At 46.3% G+C, this 24548-nt stretch overlaps 1 protein-coding gene across 1 annotated transcript in view; it reads right to left on the reverse strand.

The window, feature by feature from the left end:
• Positions 1 to 24548, reverse strand: part of GPC3 (glypican 3) — a gene marked incomplete at its 5' end in the record, with an annotated part of 211097 nt that overhangs the window by 180554 nt on the left and 5995 nt on the right. The window contains one exon of the mRNA XM_019536170.1: positions 17623 to 17784. Within this exon, the coding sequence (XP_019391715.1) occupies positions 17623 to 17784 (162 nt within the window). The remainder of the gene's footprint in view (positions 1 to 17622; positions 17785 to 24548) is intronic.

A 24548-nucleotide genomic window follows, 5' to 3' on the forward strand; every position in this document is an offset into this window, starting at 1 on the left:
AGATCCCCCCTCAGCCTTCTCTTGTGGAGGCTGAACAGGTTCCGGTCCCGTCGCCTCTCCTCGTAGGGCCTGCCTTGTTGTCCCCATATCATGCAAGTGGCCTCCTCTGAACCCTCTCCATGCTGTCGACATCCCCTCTTGAAATGTGGCGCCCAGAACTTTTAAATAAGTGGCCACTGTCTGTGGACAGCCTCTATGTTTACAGAGAAACAAACTCTGGCCCAAAGAAGTTGCGTGGCTTTCCCACAACAGGGCAGAGAGCATGCAGACACAGCACTCTCTAGTCTTGCCTTTCAGCCTCCACATTCTCCCAAGCCTGCCTACGCACTGCTTCGCACCCAGCTCCGCTCCCATGTGCACCTGGAACAGAAGCATAACCGAACAGAAGTTCAGGGCACATAAACCAGTTTAAAAAATGGATGAAATTGGTTTAAGATAAACCAGAACGTAGTCTCAGACTTAACTGATTTGGGTCAAACCGGTTTATGAAACTTCTGTTCCAGACCCCTTCCTGGTTCAAGTTAACTCACAGTCCCCCAGCATCCCAGCATGCTTTCCAGCCCCGGGATGGGCTGCACTGACTGCCCCAGCAGAAAAGGGCTTAGGAGTGGTAAAACCCAGCTGGAGTCTGGGATCTAGGGCCAGGGAGGGGTATTAAACCCCCTTCCCCTGGCTAAACCCCCCTCCCCCAAAGTACAGAGCTGCCCTGCTAAACTTAGTCAGCTGCAACTGTGGACTACAAATCCCAGAGTCACCTAGAAACAGGAAGAGGAAGTGATGAGCAACCCTGCAGAGTCCCGTTTCTGTGATTCTGGACTGCAAATCCCAGAGACCTGGGGGGGACAGAAGGAAGAAGCACCAAATACACAGCCCATGCTGGCTATGTGCCAGAGACCCGTGTGCTAGTGCCCCGTGGCTTCTGGCCTGAGCCACTGCAGGCATGTGACTGCATTTCCTGAATCACAAGTGAATGTGTGTCCAGTTGTTTCTCAATTTAATCTCTGTACCTTAGACTAACCTGCCAAGACTGAATCAATTCATCCTCAGGCTGTTTGACCGTCTGTACTTAGCCAACAGCATTGGAGTCACTTTCTGTGGGAGTAAGAACTTTTCAGTACTGGAGGATGGCTGGTTCATTTCCCTGCTTTATTTCTTCATTAAGGTAGCTAATTGATGGTTTTACCCCCAGAAGCCTGTGCTAATTCTACTAAAATGGCAGATTAGCTCAACTCTGTTTGCTGTTCTCCCACACCCAACCAAGAGCAACCTTCCTGAAAGCCAGGCTTTTGATTTATGGTTTCTACCTGCTTCAACGCCTTTCCTTGCAAGTCCAAATCAGCCACCTTTCCTCAACTATGACTCCCTGGTTCTGCTCCCAAGGTCCAGTATCACCAAACCTACCAATTAAGGTTGCACCAACTAAATCATCCTTCTCAACTTCTTATAGCTTCACTATGCCACCTTAAATTGTCTTGTTCACAGGCACCATCTCTGAATCCAGTGGCAAACCTGGGACATGCCTTAACATCACAAGGTAGAAAGCAGACAGAGCTCAGTGCCTCCCCAGTTCAAAAGACACCATTCCCATTAAGCATTTTTTTCTTTTTACCTAATGCAAGCAATGCATAGCACTTTACAGTGCATCTTTAAGTTAAGCTGTATGCAGCCTAGCTGAAAAAAATCAGTCACATTGCCCCTCCATTAAAGAAACCTCTTCAGAAAACACAAAAGGGCCCCCCCCCAGCACATCAATGGTGCTGATTATTCTTGGCTGGCAGCGGAAATGGATGTACATGGCTACAAATATAGTTTCCAGATAGAATAGTTATGTAGATAGCAATCAAAGAGCATGAAAGGCTCGTCACCGTCAGCTTCCAAGTTGTCGCACATTACCGAGCACAGCAAGAGTCAACGCACGTTTCCGACCTTCCTCTCCGCAGCCCGTTCAGCTTTTGGGGCAGAGGTTAAAGACAAAGAAAGAGAGTCGAGAAATAGCCGTTTTTAAAAGCAGAGTATAAGAGGTGGCCTATGACAACACTTATCTTTAAGCTTGCTAGAAAGAACAGGAAGCTTCTTCCCAAGGACATGGAAGGCCACTTCATCCTGAAGTGCTGTACAACAACCAACCTCTCCCCCTTTTAAATCTATCCATTTAAATGCAGGCATTATCTGCATTTATTACATTCCTGCATCATAAAACTTAAAACCAGGAGGTGACCCCACCAGTCACTGTGTTACATGCCTCCTCTCTACCCACTCGGCAGAGGATGAATGCGATAGTGGAGGAAGCGAGAGCAAGGACTGACTTCTAGGTGCAAACCCAACTGTTCAGCTCCAACACTGAAACTTGTGCTCAACCTCCAGCAATGGCTATAAGCACAGGTTAGGATAAGATCAGCACCCACCATAATTCAGGCACAGGAGGAAAGGCAAGAAGATCCTTGGACAGTAGGTGACAAGTGCATACAGAGTCCACACACTCGCATGACAAGCCAGGCCCTGACATTCATGCAGGATGTATCCGAACTGCGCTGTCCCAATCATAAAAGCCCATTTGATCAGCTTATGGCCTCCTATATCCCTATGCACTTGGGGCAAGAATAGCAGGGAAAGGCCCATCTTTAAAGATGCCACCAACCATGTGATTCTCTACAGAAGGGGTCTGCACGACCCCCCTGCAGTGCTTCACATCACGGTCTCTGTCCCTAATAGATGTTGCCTTGGGCATGCTGCTCCCCCCACATTTGGACATTATTTTCCATCACCAAGCTGTGCATCCAGCCAGTGAAGTCTAGCCTACACAAGGGTTTGGTTTGGTTTGGTTAACTATAAGCCACCTCTCACCACTGCACTACCACAGACACACGGCAGTCGGTTTTTACGAGAAGTTAGGCTATAACTTTCCAGGAAGAGCTCGTCCTTCCTAAAGATTGCACTTCTACCCAACTCTGGGAGGCGTGAAAGCACTCTCCAGGCCACCCTGATGAACTTCATCCAATTCCCACCAAAGCCACCAGCAAGATCCCCACCAACTTTAGGAGAAGAAAGCAGAAAGGTGCAGCCTGACATGGAAAAGCATTTAAGGAGAAGGCCTAGGTGATGAAAATAAAGCCCCTGGTCCTGGAGCAGGACGATGGGCATATAACAGCATTGCCATTGTACAGACGAGTAAGCCTTGACCTGTGCTGGCGTACACCGTTTCAGGACTGGGACTAATTTTTCTGTTTAAAATCATCAGCTTTAGCATTCAGAAATCCATGTGGTCATTTAAGGAGGATGGTTGATAAGCCATCTACATGAGATGGCCACAGACTGAAATCACTGGATAATTAAAGTACAATAAAAGTCTATGTGCCATTTCAGTATAATTCCTCTGAATTTCAGCAACAATGACTTTTTTTTTTCCACGGATAAGATTCAAGAGCATGTGTTAAATTGATTAGTTTGGGGACTTTTTTCCCTCCTCTTTTATATTAAACCAACCTTTTTCCATGGGTTAGTAAGCATATTTAATTTCCTCCTCCTAAAAGTGAGCATCGTTTTTCATCGTAATCATACCAACAATTTCACCAGCTACGGCATTACAAATACGCTGCTTTACTGTTACTTACCAATTTCCTTAAAAAGCTGATTTCAAGGCTGTAAATGATAATCCTCTGTACGACTTTACTCCTCTTTACTGCTTTTAATATTGCTTCTGTACGACACTTAGTCATAGATTTGGAGATGATAAGTTTGGTAAGACCTAAATCAGCAGCAGAACTGCTTTAGCAATGCATATGGAGGGTGCACCTTATAGGTTTGTTTCACCTTTGTCCCTCTTTTTGAAATCTTTTTGATCACTAGATCTCTGGCATTGTGCAAACACTCAAATTAAGACCACCTTTTCAGATTAAGAATTTCCAATTACAGTACTAGGATTTATTTTTATTAATGAGAGACAAGGGCTGAGCACTACCTACATTTCTGCTCTAGGAATGAAAGCCTGGTTTGATGCATATGCATCAGCTTCTGTTTTCTGGGAACATAAAAAAGGGTTTGCCGGAGGCTAGTGATTCCAGGTCACTCCCTTCCAAGCTCCCAGCTGAAGGCACCTTAACCAGGTACAGCTTCCACTTGGTGGTTGGCCAGCACCATGTGAAAAAAAAAAAAAAAAAATCAAGGCCCTTTAGGGAGTCTCAAACACAACACCCAAAAACATCTGGGAACATAAAAAAGGGTTTGCCGGAGGCTAGTGATTCCAGGTCACTCCCTTCCAAGCTCCCAGCTGAAGGCACCTTAACCAGGTACAGCTTCCACTTGGTGGTTGGCCAGCACCATGTGAAAAAAAAAAAAAAAAAATCAGGCCCCTTTAGGGAGTCTCAAACACAACACCCAAAAACATCAAGGACCATCACTAACCGTTGTTAAATTCTGGTTCCAAGCTGGTAAACAAGCCCATTCCCAATGCATGCTACACATTTTGCTTGCAGTTCCTGAAGTTACACTTCCGAGCGGCTAGGTTAAGTATCAGCAGTGTTTAGTTAATTGATCCTTCGCTGCCTAGGGTTAATTAAAATGAAAGGGGCCAGCTTTCAAATGCACTTGTGAGCTGATGTTCTGGGCAAACCATGAGCCAGCGAGACAAACCTGGAAATCAGGAGGCTCGCAAAAAAATGCTGTTTGGCAACTTTTCATTTCAGAAGCATGTGGGAAGAAGTGCCCTCTTTGCTATCCCTTACCTAGCGCGAATGCCTGCTGAGGAAGGCTGGCAGCCTACAAAGCAGTGCCGCTGGGAAACACCACCATGCACACACTGCCACAGTTTCCAAGACAAAAACAAAACAAAACAAAATCACAAAAGATTTGGGCCAAAATGCAGCTTTTTGCAACCAAATAATTTTTTGCAAAGCACTGGAAGCTGCCCAGCACATACGGCTGCACTCAGCCAGGTGCCAACCAACACACAGGTTGCAGAGGCCTATTCACAGACAAGTCCCTTAACTTCTTGTTCCAGCAAAGCAAGCCAGCCCCAAGTTCAAGGTCCAGCAGACCTGGTGCTGCGAACAAGCACAGCTATACCGGACAGTTCTTCCCCTTTGCTATCAATGGGCTAGGAATATTTTCCTGCCAACCATTTAAATATAAAATCTGACTCTGTCAACGTGTTATAAATCAGCCAACACCACATCTGAGCACTAAGGCACAAAAAGAATAAATAAATCACATCTCTTTATCACACAGGTCACCAGTCTCCACTGCATAGTGGTTGTGAACTGATTTACAATGCAAAACAGAGGCAGAAAAAACATCCTCTGATGTGCTGCAACCAAGTCCTTACCCCGCTGCGGGCCACCCAGACTGGATTTTTAGATCTCTGCCCATATGCGGTCCCCGACTCACGGCATCCCTACAAGCTTGGGGAAAAGGCACCCAGCACTGGCATTTTGCACCTGGAAACTTTAAAAAGCCGATGAGCAAAAGCTTCTGAGAGCGCCACAAGGCTTGAGCCTGGCGCTGGATGTTAAAGAACAGAACCAAAAAACAAAGTTCCCAGTTGCCTTTAGTTTGCAATGATACTGCTGACCCCAGCCCCAGCCCCACCAAAAGGATGTGGGGTGCTTTGCTTTTGCTTGCAGAATGCATATCTTGGGCGGCAGATAGCTCACATTACTAACCCCTTCTCTACCTGCAAGAGCTAGACACTTTTACTCTACGTTTTGGGAAGCTAAGGTGCTCTCACGATCACTTGACCCCTTCCACAGGGCTTCAAGGAGAAAAAATACTGAGATTGCCAATAAAATACCCACAGCAGGCTGCACCAGGTCTTTGCAGGGCTGCGCCGAGGATGCTCAGGTGCATTTCCAATGATGATTTTGGGTCCAGTGTTGTGCTGGATCAAGCGCCTTATTAAAACACACACACACCCCTCCTGAACAGAGAGACAAGCCAGGTCTGTCCATCATGCTGGCCCTTTTGGGAGGTCTCAAAATGGATTAAAGTAGAACAACAGCCTCATGCTCATCTTCCACCCAGCTAGAAAATATTCACCTAGCATAAGACTTGAGAAGATAAAGCATTTAATCATTACTGCAGATAGCCCTGCTGCTGAAGAAATCATCGGTCTCTCAACTCACTATTTCATTTATAGGTCTCAGCTTAACCCCACCAAAGCTCTCAGACAACGTGTCAAGTCGGTCCACTCCACCAACCCTAAAACCGAGGGCAGCTCACAAGTACTGGCTAAACTGATTGCAACACGCATGGGAAACCAACACCCTGACACCAGGATGGAGGGTTCCCATCTTCCCACTCTCTCTGAACAGCTCTTTTTGCAGATTAATATACTTTCCTAATGAAACGAAAGGTTATAAATTGCTGCCATTGATTTTGCATCAGCGGTAAAAGTCGCATAAGTGAGTAACATACCTGCAGTGACCCACTTTGTTTGAGGGAATATGAAACCATAGCATATTGACAGCTTAATTGGCTCAGCAAGAGTTCATATCACTTGGATGAAATGCATCATTGGCTGTTTCATCGTTATATCTTATTGCAGCTTTAAAAGCAAAGGGGATGACAATCTAGTGAAGTGTTTCCTTTACAGAACCAGCCTCCTGTCCTTGAGTTTATTGCTAGGTCTAAGGATGGGGTTTTTTGAACAATGTTTACAGACTAGCTCTTGTCTGCATTCTAAACACTTAGCACAGAGAGGATTTATCTCCTGCTTAATCCATTCAGGCCAGGAGATGGAAGACCCTGGCACGTCCACTTCTGTATCAGGATCACCAAAAATGATGGCACCAAAGAGTTCCATAAATAGCAGGTTGGACGGGAACGAGACATTTACTGCCATCCAATGCAAACATAATTTGACTATTTTATAGCATTAGGAGGGCAATTTAAGTGCATTAATACTTGAACTATCAAAATAACTCCTGCCTCAAAGCGTAATTACAGAAAGCAAGATAGTTACCCAGGCTTGTAAATACTCCTGGAGCAGGAGACTTGAAGGGACGTACAAAGCTCGCTCGCTCGCTCTCTACTTAGAAAGCAGCTGGCACGAACCAGGCCAGTCTGACAGAGGTGCGCTCGCAGGGGACAAGGGTTTGCTCAAAGGTCTCCGACGCAGCATATTAACCCGATGACACCGAGCGGCACCACACGGCAGGGTGCGGGAGGGGAGAGGAGATGCAGAAGTCTGGGCCCATCTATCAGAGGCAGGACTTGCTGCACCCAGTCCAGGCTACCTACCCTTCTTGCCTCTGCGTGTCCAAGCGCTGAAAACGCTTTCATAGGGGAAAAAATTGAATAAATTAAACCCTTACAGACAAATATTTTGGCAAATTAATTTCTGCTGATTCCGTCCCCCCAAACACAGCCTTTCCCCAACACCACAAGTTATCTGCAGTAATGCATACAAAAAATAAGAATCCCTCAAAAGAGCCATTTCTCAGGCAAGGCGGCTTTTACAAGCTTCCCAAGCAGAGGAGATTAAGGGCAGCAATGGGACCTGGATCTAGCGATACCAACTGAAGCAGAAGCAGCTTTCCTAATCCAAAGCAGGTACACAGCATCCCCTCTCCAGCCAGAGGGGTGGCAGCACGAGGCTGGCGACGGGCTCAAGGTCAAATGCTGAGGACAGAAGCCGGCTATCTCGGCTCCTGGGCACAACCTTCCTCCAGAAGCCCCAGTCGCGTCACGGAGCGAGGCTTTTCCAAAGTCAGGTACCTTCTGCAACACCCATCACACACCTCCAGGCCTCATTTCATGGGCAAAGAAAATGGAATTGGCAGCACCAAATTGCAGTAGAAACCCCAAAGACGCCCAATATCCGAAAGAAACGGTGTGCGCAAACCTTCCCGACCCCAACAGGAAACTTGGCTGCAGGGGTTAAGCCCGTTCTGGAAAGATAAGGTCATTTCCCCTCCTCCTAGGGTGGCCTGGAAAGCAAAGACTAACTCCTTCGGACTGGCTTTTACCATCCTCTGTTAACACTTCAGCCCTGGCCCATCATCAGGATCTTCCCTAGAGATACAAGGACCATGGCAATAGACCCCTTGTTCATGCTGGTCTGGGATGCTCTCCATGCCAAGCCTCCTACCGATGCTGCTACAGACACCCTTTTGCTGTGCTGCCTTCCCCAGGAGCTAGCCGACACCATAGATGTGGGTAACTCTTGGGAAGTTGTTGCTCCCCCCCACACCCCAGAAACCCACAAAAAAGATCAGCAGCATCAGCCAGTCTATCGGGACATGGGGGGTGAAACATGAGCCTTCCCACCCTGCCTGCACAAGCAGACAGAAGAAAACCCTTTGAGTCAGCCTTCATGCACTCAACAGGAGAGGACCACTGCGCCACAGGCATGGCAAGTCTCTCTGCAGTCATCTCCAACAGGCCGCATCTCAGTGAACCGTGCGTCAATGCAAGGCTGCGCTACAAACCCCAGGCAAACTTTGGAAAACAAATACCTTTGATAACTACCTTCCTAGGAGCAAGCTCCGTCATGTGATACAGCCAATATTGTGCTTGATACGGCTCCAGGGGGCAGTTACACGCTCTTAACTCCTCCAAGATGGATTTTACAATTTGTTAAAGAAACTCATCAATCCTCCACAGTCATTTTTTAAAGGCCAAGGCTTCCGAGTCATTTCTGCGTTGTGCTGATCCCCAAAATTTCGGCTCATTCCCAACTGCCATTCCTATGGCAGCCCTGCCTCTAAAGCGAGGCGTCAAACTCCACAGGACTCATACTGCCTGGTAACGAACAGATTACCTTTGATTTACACAAAAGCGGCCCTGCTTATTTGAAGGGAATGATATTTCTCCACACACTGACACCGCTCACAGCAAATCTGTATTTACTCAACCAGCTCTTATCTTTTTAAAACAGCAGCCAAACAGGGGAAATCAACAGTTTTCCACTCTAAACTTTCTTGCACCTTTTTTTTTTTTTTAAACACATCTGTATGGCCACTTTAAGTAGTATGACGCTGGCCTCAATATACTCAGCTTAGCCATCTATTTTATGCAGGCCTGAAGAAGGGCATTTGATGCTGGAAAGCTTGACCAGCGACTCTCCCAACTACACAGCTGGTATCATATCATATCATATATATATATATATATATATAAAAAAAAAAAAAGCCTTGCCTCTTGAACATTTCCTGGACCATCACAGCTACAGCAACACCCCAACCCTTATATTTTATATATGCACATCCCAAAACAGGAGGATTTCAGAGACAAAGAGCAATCCTGAAGAGACACAGAGGCATCGAAAGCTCAGCTGTGCGAGGAAGTGAGCGAGAGCAGATGACAGATGTGCACAAAAGCAAACGACGTTGAGACAATTAAATTGTGATGCTCGCGCATTTGCACGCACAAGTTTAATGAGATTTAAAGAGTCGTTTCCAAAAATAAACTTCTTTCTGCTTCTCCTCACTCTGCTGGGGGAAGTGACAAAGCCGTATTTTACAGACCCCACAAATGAGAGCTTGCCATTTTGCACAGAAGCCATGCATTTATGCTGTACACATTCGAGACAGGTACCAATTAGCCGGCACTCCCCTTCCAACATGTATCTTCACAACACAGCTGTGTTTTTTAAACCTGCATGATCCACCCATGCAGCAGTTTGACTATAACGCTTGTTTCTTAAGCAACGGCTTATCCCTTAGCCATGCCCTGGCCTTTTCTCTAGAGACCTTATTTTTCCTAGATGAAAGAGCCAGGCTCTAGGTCTACAGATTAACTACACTCCTGGATTTTCTCAGACGTAACAAAGTTTTGCCAAGTTCACCTGCAGATAAACTGATGCCGTCTTGCCCGGGGCAATGCAGTTATGAGCTCTGAGAGAAGGAAGTCGTGCCGGACAGCACACGTTTCATTTTGGAAACGATTCTTCCCCTTGCCTACTGTAGGCACAATAAAAATTGTTTTCCCTTGAAATGGAAAAAAAATTGTTTTTTTAAAATCAGCCCTTGGTCAACAGCAGAAGCCAGCAAGGGCTCGTCCCTCGGGGAGAGGGACAAGCACAGAACCTGTCCCCGATCAGGCTGGTGAAGCCCTCCTATGGCTGCTATTACAGCAGAAGTGGACCAAAAGCTGCTGGCCCACCATAACAGAGGACTGACTTACAGCGCCCAGCACAATACGACTTCCAGGAATCGCTTGAAAAACAACTTGCCACCACCCCTGCTCCTCATTATCCATCCACATGGCTGGAGAAGCCAACGGGCTGTAAGAGCATCTCAGTGGGAAGAGGACGGGTACAGTGTGAGAACAGAGATGGACATCAGTGCAGGGAAGGGAGCCTTGAAGTGGTACCAGGAATACCAAGAAATGAAAGCACGCCCGCACTGAGCAGCCACCGCTATTAACATTAAAAGAGAAGCAGTAGGTATTAGAGAGTCAACACGTAAAGCTGAGAGCTTACAGACGAAAACTAGAGAGCCATTACATTCACTCCAGCTTTGTCACGCACGTAGAGAAAGGTCTTCAGTCTCTATGCGTGACAGGAAGGGGATACAGGTGCTGGGACGGAGCAGTTAAGAAGTCTTGTGATAGCTTCAGAGGTGAGCTTCAGTCTTGTCCTAAAATGAAGCCTAGCTATAGTGCCAGGGAACATCTGTAAATTATAACTTCTAACAAGAAACCAAGGGAGTTGGGAATTGGGAGATGGTCCCTCAGTTAGGGAGCAGCCAGCCAGTTAGAGACACACCAAGAGTCTGGCAAGGTTACCTACTGCTCCACAATGAAGTTCATTGTTTAGTTCTTCTACACTAAATGCCTGTGTTTGTTGAACTTGGTTACCACTGCACTAGTGATGTCCTCCCTCAGAGTATGGAGAGTCTCTTTTTTAGTGGGCAAGATGTAATTTGGGTCAGGTCTACACAGCTATTGCAGGTTGGTTCTGGTGGGGATAGGTTCTCACACTGTACCCGTCCTCTTCCCAGCTCTGGTTTCACTCTAGTTCCTGGGCTTTGACCTCCTGGGTGCATGCCACTACTGTTATTTTCCACCTTGAATTCCAACATCTCGCTACCTCTCGGACCCTCTCCCACCCACATCGTCCTACCTCCCACCCATGAAACACCTAAGCAGCAAAACCCAGAAAAACTTCCAGCATTTAAGTAGTTCAGTAAATACAGAGGTAAAGCATGTGCAAGACTCCCTACTGCAGATGCCTGAAACGTCCTCTTACACTGTCAAACTGAATTGACTTACAAGTGTCAGAATATTAAATTGTGCCAAATTATGATATGCGAATTCAGCTCAGCATCACACATATCAATAATTCCACTCTTTAGCGACTGAACAAGGTACTTAAAATAGCTCCTCGAGACACATCCAGCATGATCTCCCACCTACCTAATTGATGTTGCATGTATCTTAGATTTACCAGTAAAAGACATAATTAGTCACATTAAAAGTTGCTATATAGTTAAACCTCCAAGATGAAAAGACAGCTCTCTCAGTTCACTCACCTTGACTTTAAAGTAGTAACAGCGGCTGGTAAAAAATGAAAAGCCTTGAAGGATTCAGTGTCTTGGAGAGACAATCACAGATCTTTTATCTTCCAGACTTCAAGAAGAATCAAGTTCTTCAAAGAAAAGCCAATAAAGCCCAGACATTTTCATCATAACAAAATAAATAATTCAGTCATACTTTAGAGGACTCCAACATTCGGATTGGCTATTTGATATATTTGTGGCTTAGGTGCCGCTAAACTGATTAAAGATAACCTGATAGAAGCTTGCAATGTCAAAACTGCCTTCAGCCCTGGCAGATATGAATGGATAGTGTAAATAACTATAAATAACTAAAATGGCCTCATTTATGCCTAATGGAGAATTTACAGCCTTCAGGGCTGCCTGATAGGGCTAAAGCTTACAGCGCCACGTTACCCCGCTACGGTGCAAAAAAGAAACATTTCCGATCGTTCGGCGCACCTGCTGCTTGGCCAGAATCTGCTGGGATTAGACTTCAGGTAAGGAGAACGATACTGTTCTTCCTTTAATACCAAAGACAAATACCCCCTTTCCCTTCTCTCTGTCTCTCTCTCTCTCTCTCTCTCTCTCTCACACACACACACACACACACACACAACACAGAGCATGAATTATCTATATCAATTTGGTCCTTGTCTTCTTAAAGATGCTAAAGTTTGGATGACTCTTACAAGAGAGGTCCGGAGTACTTCCCCGCCTGCAACCCACAGCCCTTAGGAAAGCAAATTCCCCTAGGAAATCAATGGAAGCACTGCCCCAGCACAAGCAAGCAGTCCACTTGTCACCAGCTTTCATAGGGTTATTGCCCCTGGCTATTAGGAGCAAGATCAGGCCTCTATTTTAGTCTGCAGGATTTAGCCTAGAGGAAGCTAGCTGCAGCAAGCTGGCCCGGTTTCAGCTCAGGTAATTACCTTTCTGCCTTCCGAAGTTTCCCTGCCGCTCCAATTAATTCCACACTCTATCCTTGCCGTCCTAATCGCCTGCACAGGCCTACCGCACGGCTGCACGACAGCTGCTGTGTTTTACCCTAGGGTAGCTGCATTTCAGTCATGGCTTGAAACAAGCCTCCTTTCCTTTGTAAAAGCAGATCCAGCTCTTTCAAGGCAAGGTGATGAGGAAGCATATGCCGGCGGATGTTCTTGCTGCTCCTTCCAAACCTAAAGCTGTGCCCTGGAAGCTGGGGCTTGCCTAGAGTCTTCCAAAGCCGGCTTGCATAAGGAGCAACAGGGTCCAACCTCTGCCACACCTATTGCCTACCAGGTGCCACGCTGGACCCCAAATGCAGCACTCAGGCTTTCCAGAGCCACAGGCCAGGCTCCAGAAATCACAAGGCTTATTTAAAAAGGATGAGGCTTTCTAAGATGTCATATCCAAGATCCCTACGTTTCTGTGACATCCTCACTACTTGCCTTCTGGATTCTTACGCCTCCGGGTGCACGCCGGTCACATTTGCAAGCTCTTCTCTGCAACAAGGACTAGACCCTCCCATCTCAGAACAAGCTGAAGCAAGCAGAACGTTTCCAGCCATCACCTGACTCCAGGAGCAGGGGTTTTAAGGCAGCCAGAGTAGGCCAAAGTGCTTCTAGGAGGGTACTAGGATTAGGAGGTCAATTGCCTCCTTGACCTTCCACACTTTGGTTTAGCTGACTCTCCAAAGATGCCTCCTGGCATTGTCAGAGAAAAGGTGGCTGGGGGCAAGATGAAGGGAAAGGGGGAGAAAGATGCTCTCCTTTCTCAGCTGGAGCCTCAGAGAGGGTAGTATTTCTAGATTGGGAGGCTGATGCTACTGGCTATCCATCAACGTGAGGCTGCCCAAAGCACAAGATGAGACATCTGAAATGGCAACTTTTCATGCATCTAAATAGCAGCACACAACTGGTGCAGATCATTTCCAAAGATTTTTCCTCCTGCTTCTGTATGTATGTATTAGCCAAGCTCAGAACAAGCATGCAAAGACCTTGTCCAATGGTAAATGCTACATTACTGTAAATATCTTGGCCAGATCCTAAGTTAACGTAGCCAAAATAGCCATGCCAATCTAAAACGGAGCTAGGACAAGCTGCAGCAGGTAAGGATCTGAACCTGAGGACCCAAAAAGTAACTTCAGAGGAGGGTAATCCATAATGCAATCCTGCTATATTCCAAATCTTCCAGGACAAAATCCTAGAACAAGCTTTGCCTGCAGGGCATGCCGCTATATTCAACTGAAACACTGTCACTCTCAACAGAGAATGTCTCAGAGAATTAAAAAAACAACAACCCATATTATTTAAAACATCTTCATGATCTTAAAAAATGCCATCAAGACAAGACCAGGACTTAACTGTACCATTTAAATGTGGTGACAATGGTGGTTGTTGCTTTTTCTTCCCACCTTTAACTGCAATAACAGAAGAGCCCAAGGGTCTAAGACTCTAATAATCTAATAAACTTTGCTAAGTGAACATTGTAACAGATATGCCTGGATGAGATCTTTGTAAATGCCAGGCAATTTCCCCTGATCTTTATCAGCGCAGAGGCAGCCAGGGCTGCAGCAGGAAGAAATTAAATTCCGTGCAAAATAATAACATCTGGACCAGATTTTGTTTGTCAGGCGAGCGGTCCCTTCAGATGTCAGCCTGCAAATATTAAAATGAACTCTGAAGGCCTATTTCTCCTCCCCTCCAGTTGGATGGGTTTCCATACCAACACATCGCAGTGCAGTTTCCTCCCCTCAGCTGGCCGGTCGGCCCCTGGAAGCCAAGTTCGTCAGAGCAACGGAGGAGAAGGGACATAGTATTTTTTTCAAATAACCTTTACAATTTAAAGCCATCCCTATGCACCTTCCCCCTCCCCCTTTTAAACCACAGCCAGCTCTCGTGGCTTTACAGCAGTCTCTCACAATGCTTTTTGTCTCCTAAATCCCCAGCTCCTGAAGTCATGTGGCAGGCGACTCTACCGTGAGCTGGAAGAGGAACCCCGCTCGTCCCAGGTGCTCAAGAGCTTCTCTTTAAATCAGCAACCAGTTCAAATGCAATTGTCTAACAGGACATGGGCTTTTGCCAACCTGACCTTCCTCTCCATAGCTAAGATATTTAAGGTTACAGCTCCCACTGCAATAAGGACAGGCTCTGTGTTACTCCATGCCACCTCTCATTCATAACCTCCCATGGATGGTTCCCCAGAGTCTGTAAGACTCACGCGCAGCTGCGGATGCAAATCAGAAGGTGAAAGGAGGGCAGGCGGATGAAAAGCGCTGTTGAACAGAGGTCTGCAACTGTAGGAGATTTGCCATGTTGTCTCCCCAGCTTCACACCTCAGACAGTCACCCTCCAGCAGCATCTCTGGATGCTGGAGCCAGACCCAATTTTGGCAGCTCAAGCAGTTTGTTGCACTTCAGCAGCCAAAACATGTTTAAAGATGCAGAGATCAAAGCTCTGCACATTTAAAAATAAATAAATCAAGTGCAAAATCCATCTAAGACTTCCAGCTTCTTAAATCCAATGGTAACTAAAGGATTCCAAAGGCTGGAGCGAGTAGCATCGTCACGAATCCCGTCTACTCTACCTGGAGTTAATTAAGCAGAGTTCCCTGCGAGTTCCTGTTAGGAATTCATCCATTTGCCAATTGGTTTTTTTTAATCACTTGAGCCATTGAGATATTTTATCATTATTATTACATTATTTTTCAAGAAAATACCAATTCCTTGTAGCCCAAATGATTTTCCCACCCCACAAAACATCAATTTTAATGAAATTCTCCATGGAGAAAAAGGGCTGTCTTGTCCACAATGCTTAACACCAGCCTAGCTAATGCAAAGTAACTCATGAGCCTGGCGCCACAGCATGCACTTACGAGGCAGGAGATACAGGTTCGAAAACCCTTCTCCAAAGCACATCTCACTTGCTCGCAAGCAGAGTTGAAAAGCCTCCGTTTCATTTCAATGTGAAGCAGAAACAGATTCCAAACCATCAATATTTTTCACAAGAAGGATTCCCGTTCCTTGGCCAGCCCCATTCACCAGCAACAGGCTATTTCTGACGATGTTTCACGTGAGTCCCGTGCCGGCTGCACCATCCTCCCATTAGTTTCACTTTGTTATTTAGCATCAATAAAATAAAAATCAATTCTGCTTGGAAGAAGCTCAAGAAATTATCACCTGCTGCTGTGCATTTGCTTTTCTAATTTTCAGAGAAGCAAGAGGCTGATCAGGACAGACATCAGTCTGACAGTTAGCTCCACACAGCACTTCTGTTAGGTCCTGATCCTCAGCCCATGAAAAGACTCCTCTTGACTCTAGAGATCTTTGGACCCGGCCCTTAGCAAGGCACAAAGACAAATCACATTATTCTGCAAAAATATTAGTGTGATGGAAACATGCTTGATTGCTCATGCCCCCCCCCCTTTTTTTTTTTTTTTTTAATATAGGCAAAAACATTATTAATTTACAACGAACAAATCCCAATACTGTGGTGGTCAAGAAATCATTTCATTGCACATTAACCAGAGAGGAAAAAATTTTGCTCAAGTAAAGCCCCTGAAGAGTGATTGCAAGCATAAGCGACTACACTAAATTGGGATCTGCTAGTGATGAAGTATGTTTATCAAAGGTCAGGTTTGCTGAGAAAACAACACACCGTCCAAATAAAGATAGGGAGAGAGAGGTGGGGAAAAAAGATACAGGTAGCTCTGGAGAGGGTCGCTCCATATTCAAGATACCAAAGTGATGAGCAAGGAACAGAGAGCTTGTAGGCAAGTGTAAAACGGTCTCTATCCACCCTCCACCTCTCCCCAGCCCCCCAGAGACTAGACTTTCATTTTTGACTGTATCAGGCATCAGCAAATTTTTTTTAACATGCTTTTTAGTGGGAAGTTTATAGAGTATTACACCGGAGTCAGAGCTGGTTTGGACAGCTGCACAGTACCAGGTTGGGACGGGGGGCTATTGGAATTAGGTATGTTGGCAGTAATGTAGCTCACTTCTAAAAGAAAAGGGATTTTTAATATTTTTTTTTTCCCATTTGCTCTTTATGGAAAGGTGCTTGGCCCTCTGTAAGCTCCAGGTCAGGAGTGCAGAGCCTCAGAGGGATATCATCACCTTCGCTGGAGCGGATACAGCGTTTTGCGACCTTCAAGAGGAATATCATTCTGAAAAGGCCAATTCCTCACTGCTGGTTTAAAAGGCACCATCGGCCAACACACTGCATCCCGTTCCGCTTTCCCAACAGCGTCGTGATGGCTCTACTCCCAGAGCCAGTCCGATTCAAGAACCGGCAGCATCACTATATCAGCAGCAAACGTAGTTCATAGAGGCCACCTGCTCGCATGACTTGTACGTGGATCCCCACCAGCCGCATCCAAAAGCAAGGCTGTGGGCATCACGAGGACCGGGGAAGCGAGCAGGACTACATCCTCCTCTCCTGCCAGTAGCTGACCTCAGGCACTGAGGAGTCCTTATGTTTTACAAGCAAACTGGGGACTATTCATGATTTTACTGAGCTTCCAAGGGATAAACATACAAAGAAAACCTAGCAAGGATTAGCTCAGAGGTGTACTGCTCCAACTTGATGCAGAAAGGAAGGCAGTCACCACTGCTAGCATGGATATTTCTGGTGCAACTTGGCCTAATACTGCAATTCCACATACACTGCACGCATGTCGAATGAGCAGTAAGTACCCCTGGTGCCCCCCCGCAGCAGGATCTCAGTTATAAACAATGTAATACAAGCCCAGAATGCAGCAAAAGGCAAGTTTTGGCTCAGCTGTAGTTTCTGTCCTGCTAGAGATGACTGAACCACCAGGCTCAGGTTGAAAGCGTAGACTCCCTTGGTGTTCGAGGAAGTGGGGAGGACACCAGGTTGTGCCCCAGCCTGGTCTAGGCGAGAAGCAAGGTGTCTACCTATTGTAGATCAATGCAAACTCCCACAACACTCAAGGCATGTTCAGGAGGCATTTTGCCACTGCTGGGCAAGGCAGATATGAAGCAGATGCCCCCAACCTCCCTCCAGTACAGGAAAACCACCTGGTCGCGCACTCCAGGGAAAGCCCAAAACCCTGCAGGACTCAGTCCCATTTGCCAAAGGTGATCAGCCAGCTCCACGCATACAACTACCTCGTCGCTTTGCAAAGGGGACCCACCCTGCCCCCTTACCTTGGAAGATGGCAGCGTTCTGGATGACGAGGAACTTCAGCTCCACGCTGGCAGACTGGAGAAGCTGCTCCATGTTCAAGCGAGCTGTTGCCTGGTACTTTTCCTCCATCTTTCTTGAGCAGCACGTGGAGCCCTTCGGGAGGCACACTTGCAAGTCAGACCCTGAGAACACACACAAGGGGGGTGGGGAACGGGCATCAGTAACATAGACATGTCATCCCCCTACAAAAGAGCAGATCCGTAAGTTGGTAACGCTGCATTAACTACTTTAGGCAAAGCCTTTCAGCATCTCAATTCATAAGAGGACTGGCTGGGTTCCCAAGGGGTGCCAGGGCAGAAGGAGACCCCAGGTAAATACAGCAAGGCAATGAACACAGAATCCACCGCACAACAAGGAGCAAAGTGATGATGCTGACAGACAAAAGAAACAAGGGTCTAGGGGTAGGGAACTCATGGCAATGAAACAAGGCATATATCCAAGCAATCTGGTCTGCCATGGACATCGCAGGATGAGCTGTACAATGCAAACAATGACTTTTCGGTGCCCTCCATGTCAGATGGCAGACAAGGTTCTTTGGGTAAACCCGGTATCTTTTATTAGACCAACCTACACCCTGATCCATGCCATTCGGCAACCTCCCCTGCAGAAAGCCTGCTAGAATGGAGAACAGTGCGATGAGGGCAAGGGTTAGCATCATGCTGGGCCAGCCCTGTCTCACTTAACTTGCATGTGCTACACTGAGAACCACAGGATGCCCGTGAATGCTTTCACCAAGCACCATGCGAATTGGCAGGCCCCCTTCTCTCAGACACAACGGTAGGCTCAGATCTGGTCTGCACCGAGTCCAAGAGCAGTTACATATGCCAACACACCATCGGACTGCAAGCAGCAATACTCCTCACGAGGCAGCCTCCCGCTGCAGCAGACCAAGAGGAGAAGCATCCACAGTTTGCAGAAAACGACTGGTTCAGGTGCCTGGCCCCTGGGTGCCCAGCCTGGGTTTGGGCATCTCAACTACTGAGGTCTCGCACTCTCAAAGCAAGTTAGCTCAAGTTACATGCTCAAAACGCCAGGATTTTAGAAAAAGCCCGGACTTTATTCCAACTCATAGGCTTGCAATTCTCTTCTGGACTCACTCCTGGAAGCATGAGATTAGGTAAAGATCTGAGTTTTCACTGAAAAAAATCCATGAATTTTCTAGCTCTTGTGGTTGCAAAGAAACACTCAGAAACAACCGTTCTAGTCCAGATACTGGAGGACAAAAAAAAATGGAGCTACTTTTACTATTGGATAAAACTCACGAGGCTTTTTAACTCCCAGGCTTTTGAATGCCTAGTGCTGAGCAACTTCAGTACATCTTGGCCATATTTATAAAGACACATCCATAAATTCTCACTCTGGCTCAATTCCCTTCCAATAGTGAGCTGCAGACAGGGAGGTACAAACAAAACCAACATCCCAGGTCAGCATAAAATAGTTTTATAAAAGAAAAAAAAAAATCTCAAATCCACTGCAATGATTTATCATGTTTGGTGAGTAAAATACTATTAAGTAGCCAGTTAAGTTAAGATGCAATTTGAGGTTTGGAGACCTGAAGCCCGGTGCAACAGCCATTGATGCCATCCATTCATCTCCCCGAAACCTCCTACATATTCATGATCGGTCTCAAGGAACTGTCCAGAGATGCCAATGAAATCCTGTGCAAACTAGACGACAGTCCATCCCTGGTCCCAAGGAGCCGGGAGGAGAGCTGAATGCAACTTTTCCACCTATTGCCAACATGCTGTCTCACATGAGGTGCACGTGGCAGGTTTTTAAGGCAGCATGAAAGCAGTTCAGTCTGACAGCGCCCTCCATAAATGTCTGGCTTTGAACTGATAATTAACCATCCTCCCAGGTTTCTCTCCCTCCCTCCCCCTTTTTAATTTTTTCCCTAGATGCACTTTCCAGCTGATCGCTGGAAAGCATCAGAAGTTGCCTTGGTAAAACAAGGCATGAAAGCACAGGGCATACATGTGTGATCAGGCTTGACATGCATGCCCATCAGAACAGGCGACGCGTGTGCAGAACGTGCTAGGGGGAAAAAAATCACCAGGACTCAATCACAGTGGAGAGCAAAGTCCTCCTTCCCCTCTCCCCAATGCAAGCTGGAGGCAGAGGATTATTACTGATAAGGGAATTGCACTTCACATCACAACAACACTGGAGAGGGCAGTGCTGGCTAATGGCTAGGGCACGGGACTGGGATTTTGGACACCTGGATCCTATGTCCAGGGCTGCTGCTGGACTCTAAACAAATCTCTTCACTCCCTACTCAGCTGCTCCTCCATGAGCCAGTTTAAGATGAACGGGTAAGGAGCCAGGCACTGCTACCACTAACGGGCAAGCAGCGACAGGCAGGACAGACCAGTTCAGAGGAGGAGGGCGACGTATATTTTATGCTCCAAAAAAACCCAAAAAAACCTGATCTTGTGAAACTGCACAGAGCGCTCAGAGCAAGACATCGTCCTAATGAAATGAGTAGTCACATAAAAGCACTTTAGAAGGATTTTGGAAATAAATCGAAGTCAATTTACACCCCAAAAGGCTTTGGCCGGTTCCTTTCAACCCGCAGCACAGCTCTCAATTTACGGCCAACGTGGGGCTGATTTCCTCCGATGTTCATTATATTCCGACACATTTCAAATGAAAAGGAACTGGTGATTAATGGAAATACCAATATAGGGGAAAAAAGAATTGGAGATCTTGCAATGAACAGAGCTGAACAAGCAAAAGGAAGGAAGAGGCCACAGGAGAGTCTCCCATACCCCTCACTCCCTCCTCATTAGCCACTACACCCCCACGTCTCTCCAGTTGACTTTTACTTTTTAAGTACAATGGCAGGCACCCATCTCGCACTGAAGCAAGGGGGCCAGGAATTAGCTCTGGTGGGCAGTGGTAGCCAACAATATCAAAACTCAATAAATGTTACACTAACCCCAACAGGGCAGAAGGGCCACGTTCTGCCAGAATTTGAGAGCATAAGGGTCATTGTCAGTTCAGACCTTTGCTTGTTCAGAACCAACCACTGGGAGCACAGTCACTGGACCCACTCTCTAGTACAGTTCTGGATGGGCACAATCTTGCTGAGCAACACAGGGTCATTTGAAGTGCCTGGAAAGGCTTTAATTATCACTGTTTATTTTTATTACACTGCCATGTAAAAGCCCTAGTAATGCACCCAGACCATGTTGGCACTGGATTTATGACCCAGATACCTTGTTCTGGATGGACCCGTACCCTCAGACCGACCACAACCTTTCCATTCGATAATAGGTGAATTTTGCTGATACACAGTCATAGCAGGTAAAAATAAGGCAAACAATTCTGTATCTACCAGTCCCAGTGTTCACAGAGTCAAGGTACGTCTGGCCAGGACGCGAACTTCACCCTGAGGTTCTCTCTTGAATGTCAGATGTCAGCAGCCTGGAGGTCGGAGGCTGAAGGCCACCCTGCTCCTAGTGGTGGCCCGAGGTTCACCTCTCAGAGACCCTCTGCTGCTCTAAAATCCCTCCTTTTGTATTCTCTCTCTTCTCTGATGACTCTTCATCTTTGAGCATCGTTGATTGGTCTCCCTGTGGCCGTCATACTGTCCACGTTCTGTCCAGTCACCATATTCCTTTGTTTCGCAAACACGTACATATCCTAGTTTGGTTCTTTCCAGTCTTCTCCTAATTTGGTCTGTTCCTCAAAACTAGAAATCTCAAGGGCTCTGCAGCTGGGCACTGTGACCTGGCCAACGTGGCAGAGTCCCTTATCTCATGTTATGGAACAATATGGTACATGTCTTCAATTTCTATGCCTGCGTGTCTGCTTGCCCTGGTCTGTTGTTCTAACGCATATCTACTTTACCTACAAGCCAGTTCCTGAAAGCAAAACTCTACATAGCATTTTCTAGCCATCACACCCCAGTGTGCAAGGTGTTGTACAAACTGCAGAGGCTCTAGCACAGGGCTGTCCAACTGCTAGCTTGCAAAAGGTTAATCTGACCCCCCGCCCCCCCAGCTACCACTCCCCCTGTCCTTCTGACTGCAGCAACAGCTGGGGTCCCCAGGCTTTCCCTCTGACTTCTGCTTCCTGCACCCAGGATTGACATGGTACATGGATGCCTGTGGCACAGTGCAGCAGGGTAGCCTGCAGCTGGTGAGTTGCCTGAGTAGTGGAGGGGTGGGGGCAGCCCCCAGGCACTTAGAAGTTAGACAACTCTGCTCTAGAAGAGCAGCACAGTGCTGATGCTCTGGAACTGCTTGTCAATGAGGCTGTAGCAAGAGAAGGTCATTCAGCATGGTCCTGAAGCCCAGCGACAGACATCTGACCCCATCCGAGCTTGTGGGCAGACACAACTAGGCATTCAATACATTACTGCATATTTCTGACTTCAAAAAAAGGACCAGAAAAGGTCCCATGGATCATCCCAACCATTTCCCAGGTCCTACTCTGCCTGCCAATTCACTCCAGCAGGTATTTTATGCAATGTTTAAACATCTCTCGTGATGGTCCCCAACACGGGAGATAGTTAAGATCATTCTAATGCTTAATGGTCCTTACTGTTGAGATTGTTTTATCTTCCAACCTATATTTTCCTCCTTTTTTTTTTCCTTAGTTTCAAGTCATTGCACTTTGTAATGCCATTCTCAATCCCTGAAAATGATCCCTTCCCTTTGCTAGAGATCATTACAATTTCTTTTTGGAGAGAAAATCTCTAGCTTGTTACCCTGATAGGTCTGTGAAAGCACATTCAGATGCATGCGTATTGATCTTCCTATTGCTTCTTAATGCTTTTGTCTCCATGATGGGAGGCATGCATGCCTGAACCTTGCAAAATAGGACCCCCAGCGAGGAAGTGGCTGCAGGATCTGACCCTACAGGTAGGCATGTGTGTATGAATGAGCATTACAGTGCTGTGGCATCTATGCCATCTTGGGGAACAGCAGTGTAAATGCTTCAGTAATTTTGCACACACTCATGGTAAGCAGAGCTACAGTCTCCGAAGAGCCACAATAACGTACTTGGCCACATTTCTCACACCTCAAGATAGGAATTTTAAAATCCATTGTCAGCTGCTTCTCAGTAAGCCGTTCACGTCGATAGACAACTATTTCCAAGGAGAAAAGCTCAGCACCATAGGAGTTAAAGTAATTTTGATGGGATATGGAAAAAACTGGGGGGGGAATCCATACCACCTACATGCAGGTGCTGTAGAATTTGTAGAAAAGGCTTACAGGCCAAATTCTGATCTCCGTTACACTTCATTAAGACCCCAACTCTGTAATCAAGTACAGGCGGAGAAGCGGCTAATTTCATTAGGGCACAAGTGTCTACCCGCCCAGGCAAAACTGCAGCTTTGTGTCCTAGAATCAGGTCACCCTGTTCAAATCACTCCTGGTTTTATGTGCGCGTTACCAAGAGGAAAATCTGGCCCCGAGGGTTTAAGTGAGTTAAACTGCAAAGGGCTCCACAAGCAATAATTGGAGGACAGCTCAATTTACTGAGCTGCAGTAACACTGCACCATGATCTGTGGTTCAGGAGCTGCTGAAGGATGTTGTCAAGTCGTTATTAACTTGAGACCAAAAAAAAAAAAAAAAGAGAGAGACCCATCTTCTTTTGAAAACTTGGTTATTCTAACTGGCCGGTGCCATCCATGTCACCCCTTTAAATGAGCGAAGGGAATTATTTAAGGGCTGCCATACCAATTTATTTTCCCCTTGCCATTTCAATACATATATTTTTTAACTTGTATTTAAATGACACGACAGAGGGACTGAGGCTCTGCCTTTGACTTTTACTACTCAAGATTGCGAGGAGCAGGGAAACGCAGCTGTTCAGAACGCAGGTCAAGTGCCGCTCTGTCTGTTTTTTTAAAACCTAATTAAAGAGATATAAATTATAAACCAACCTTGTTCGATAGGTGATTAAAGTATGGGTACAATGTAGGACATTTATTATTCCTTAATTATCCCTTATTCTCTGCTCTCTCTTCGCTTACACAAGGCTGCCTGATACCAGATTTTCATTCAAGTCTTGCAAAACTGGGCAGATGATTGCCACAGAAATATGGCAGTGCTATAAAAAGCATTTTTAATGAGAGGTGATAAAGAAAACATAAGTAAATAGATTTTATGCTTTGTTTTTCTTCCCTGGCAATATCCCTTATCCTTTTTAAAAAGTAGACCGTCAAGAACAGGCAGTTTGATTTATGGATATGCATATGCATCCTATGTGTTTTAATGGCACACATGCAAACACGCACATCCAAAGCCATTCAAAAGTCCCAGAAGAATACTAGTCAGGATGTTGTTAAAGTTAACCCCTGGAAAAAAAAAAATAATGGTCTCACTATAAAATGATTGCCTGAGGAGGCTGCTAAGTTTTAGGGTGCTGCTCCTGCTCTTTTTACTATCAAGAGAGCAACTTGCAGACCTGAAATAATTAAGAACAGAAAACTCAATTATCTAGGAAACCAAGATCTTCAACTATTGCACTAAGCTAAATGGAAAAGCTGCTTGGATGAAAACATCACGAGTCCTGCTGGGTACAAAGGTACCCGGGCCACAGGCAAAGGCATCCATGTGCCCAACAGGGATCTTCTTACCCTGATCCACTCCAGCTTTGCACCAGCCAGCCAGTTTGAAAGCCCCATCGTTCAACTCCGAAAGCTAAGAGGGTAATCACCTCAATTCTCCTGGCGTTTGTCTAGATTTTCTTCTACTGAAGAGAAGGAACAATGTGCACAAGAAAATGCCAAATATATAACAACTCTCTGAGACATCTGTGCAGACAGTCACCGAGCTTTCCTGGGGAACAAGACCTGCTCTTGGCAAGGCGATGATCCCTCTCCACCCCAGCCAGAACCCCACTTTTCACAGTGTGCAAGGAGGGATGGAG

This window comes from Crocodylus porosus, unplaced genomic scaffold (assembly GCF_001723895.1).
Source record: "Crocodylus porosus isolate Cpor-Errol unplaced genomic scaffold, CroPor_comp1, whole genome shotgun sequence".
In the NCBI taxonomy this organism is placed as follows: Eukaryota; Metazoa; Chordata; order Crocodylia; family Crocodylidae; genus Crocodylus; species Crocodylus porosus.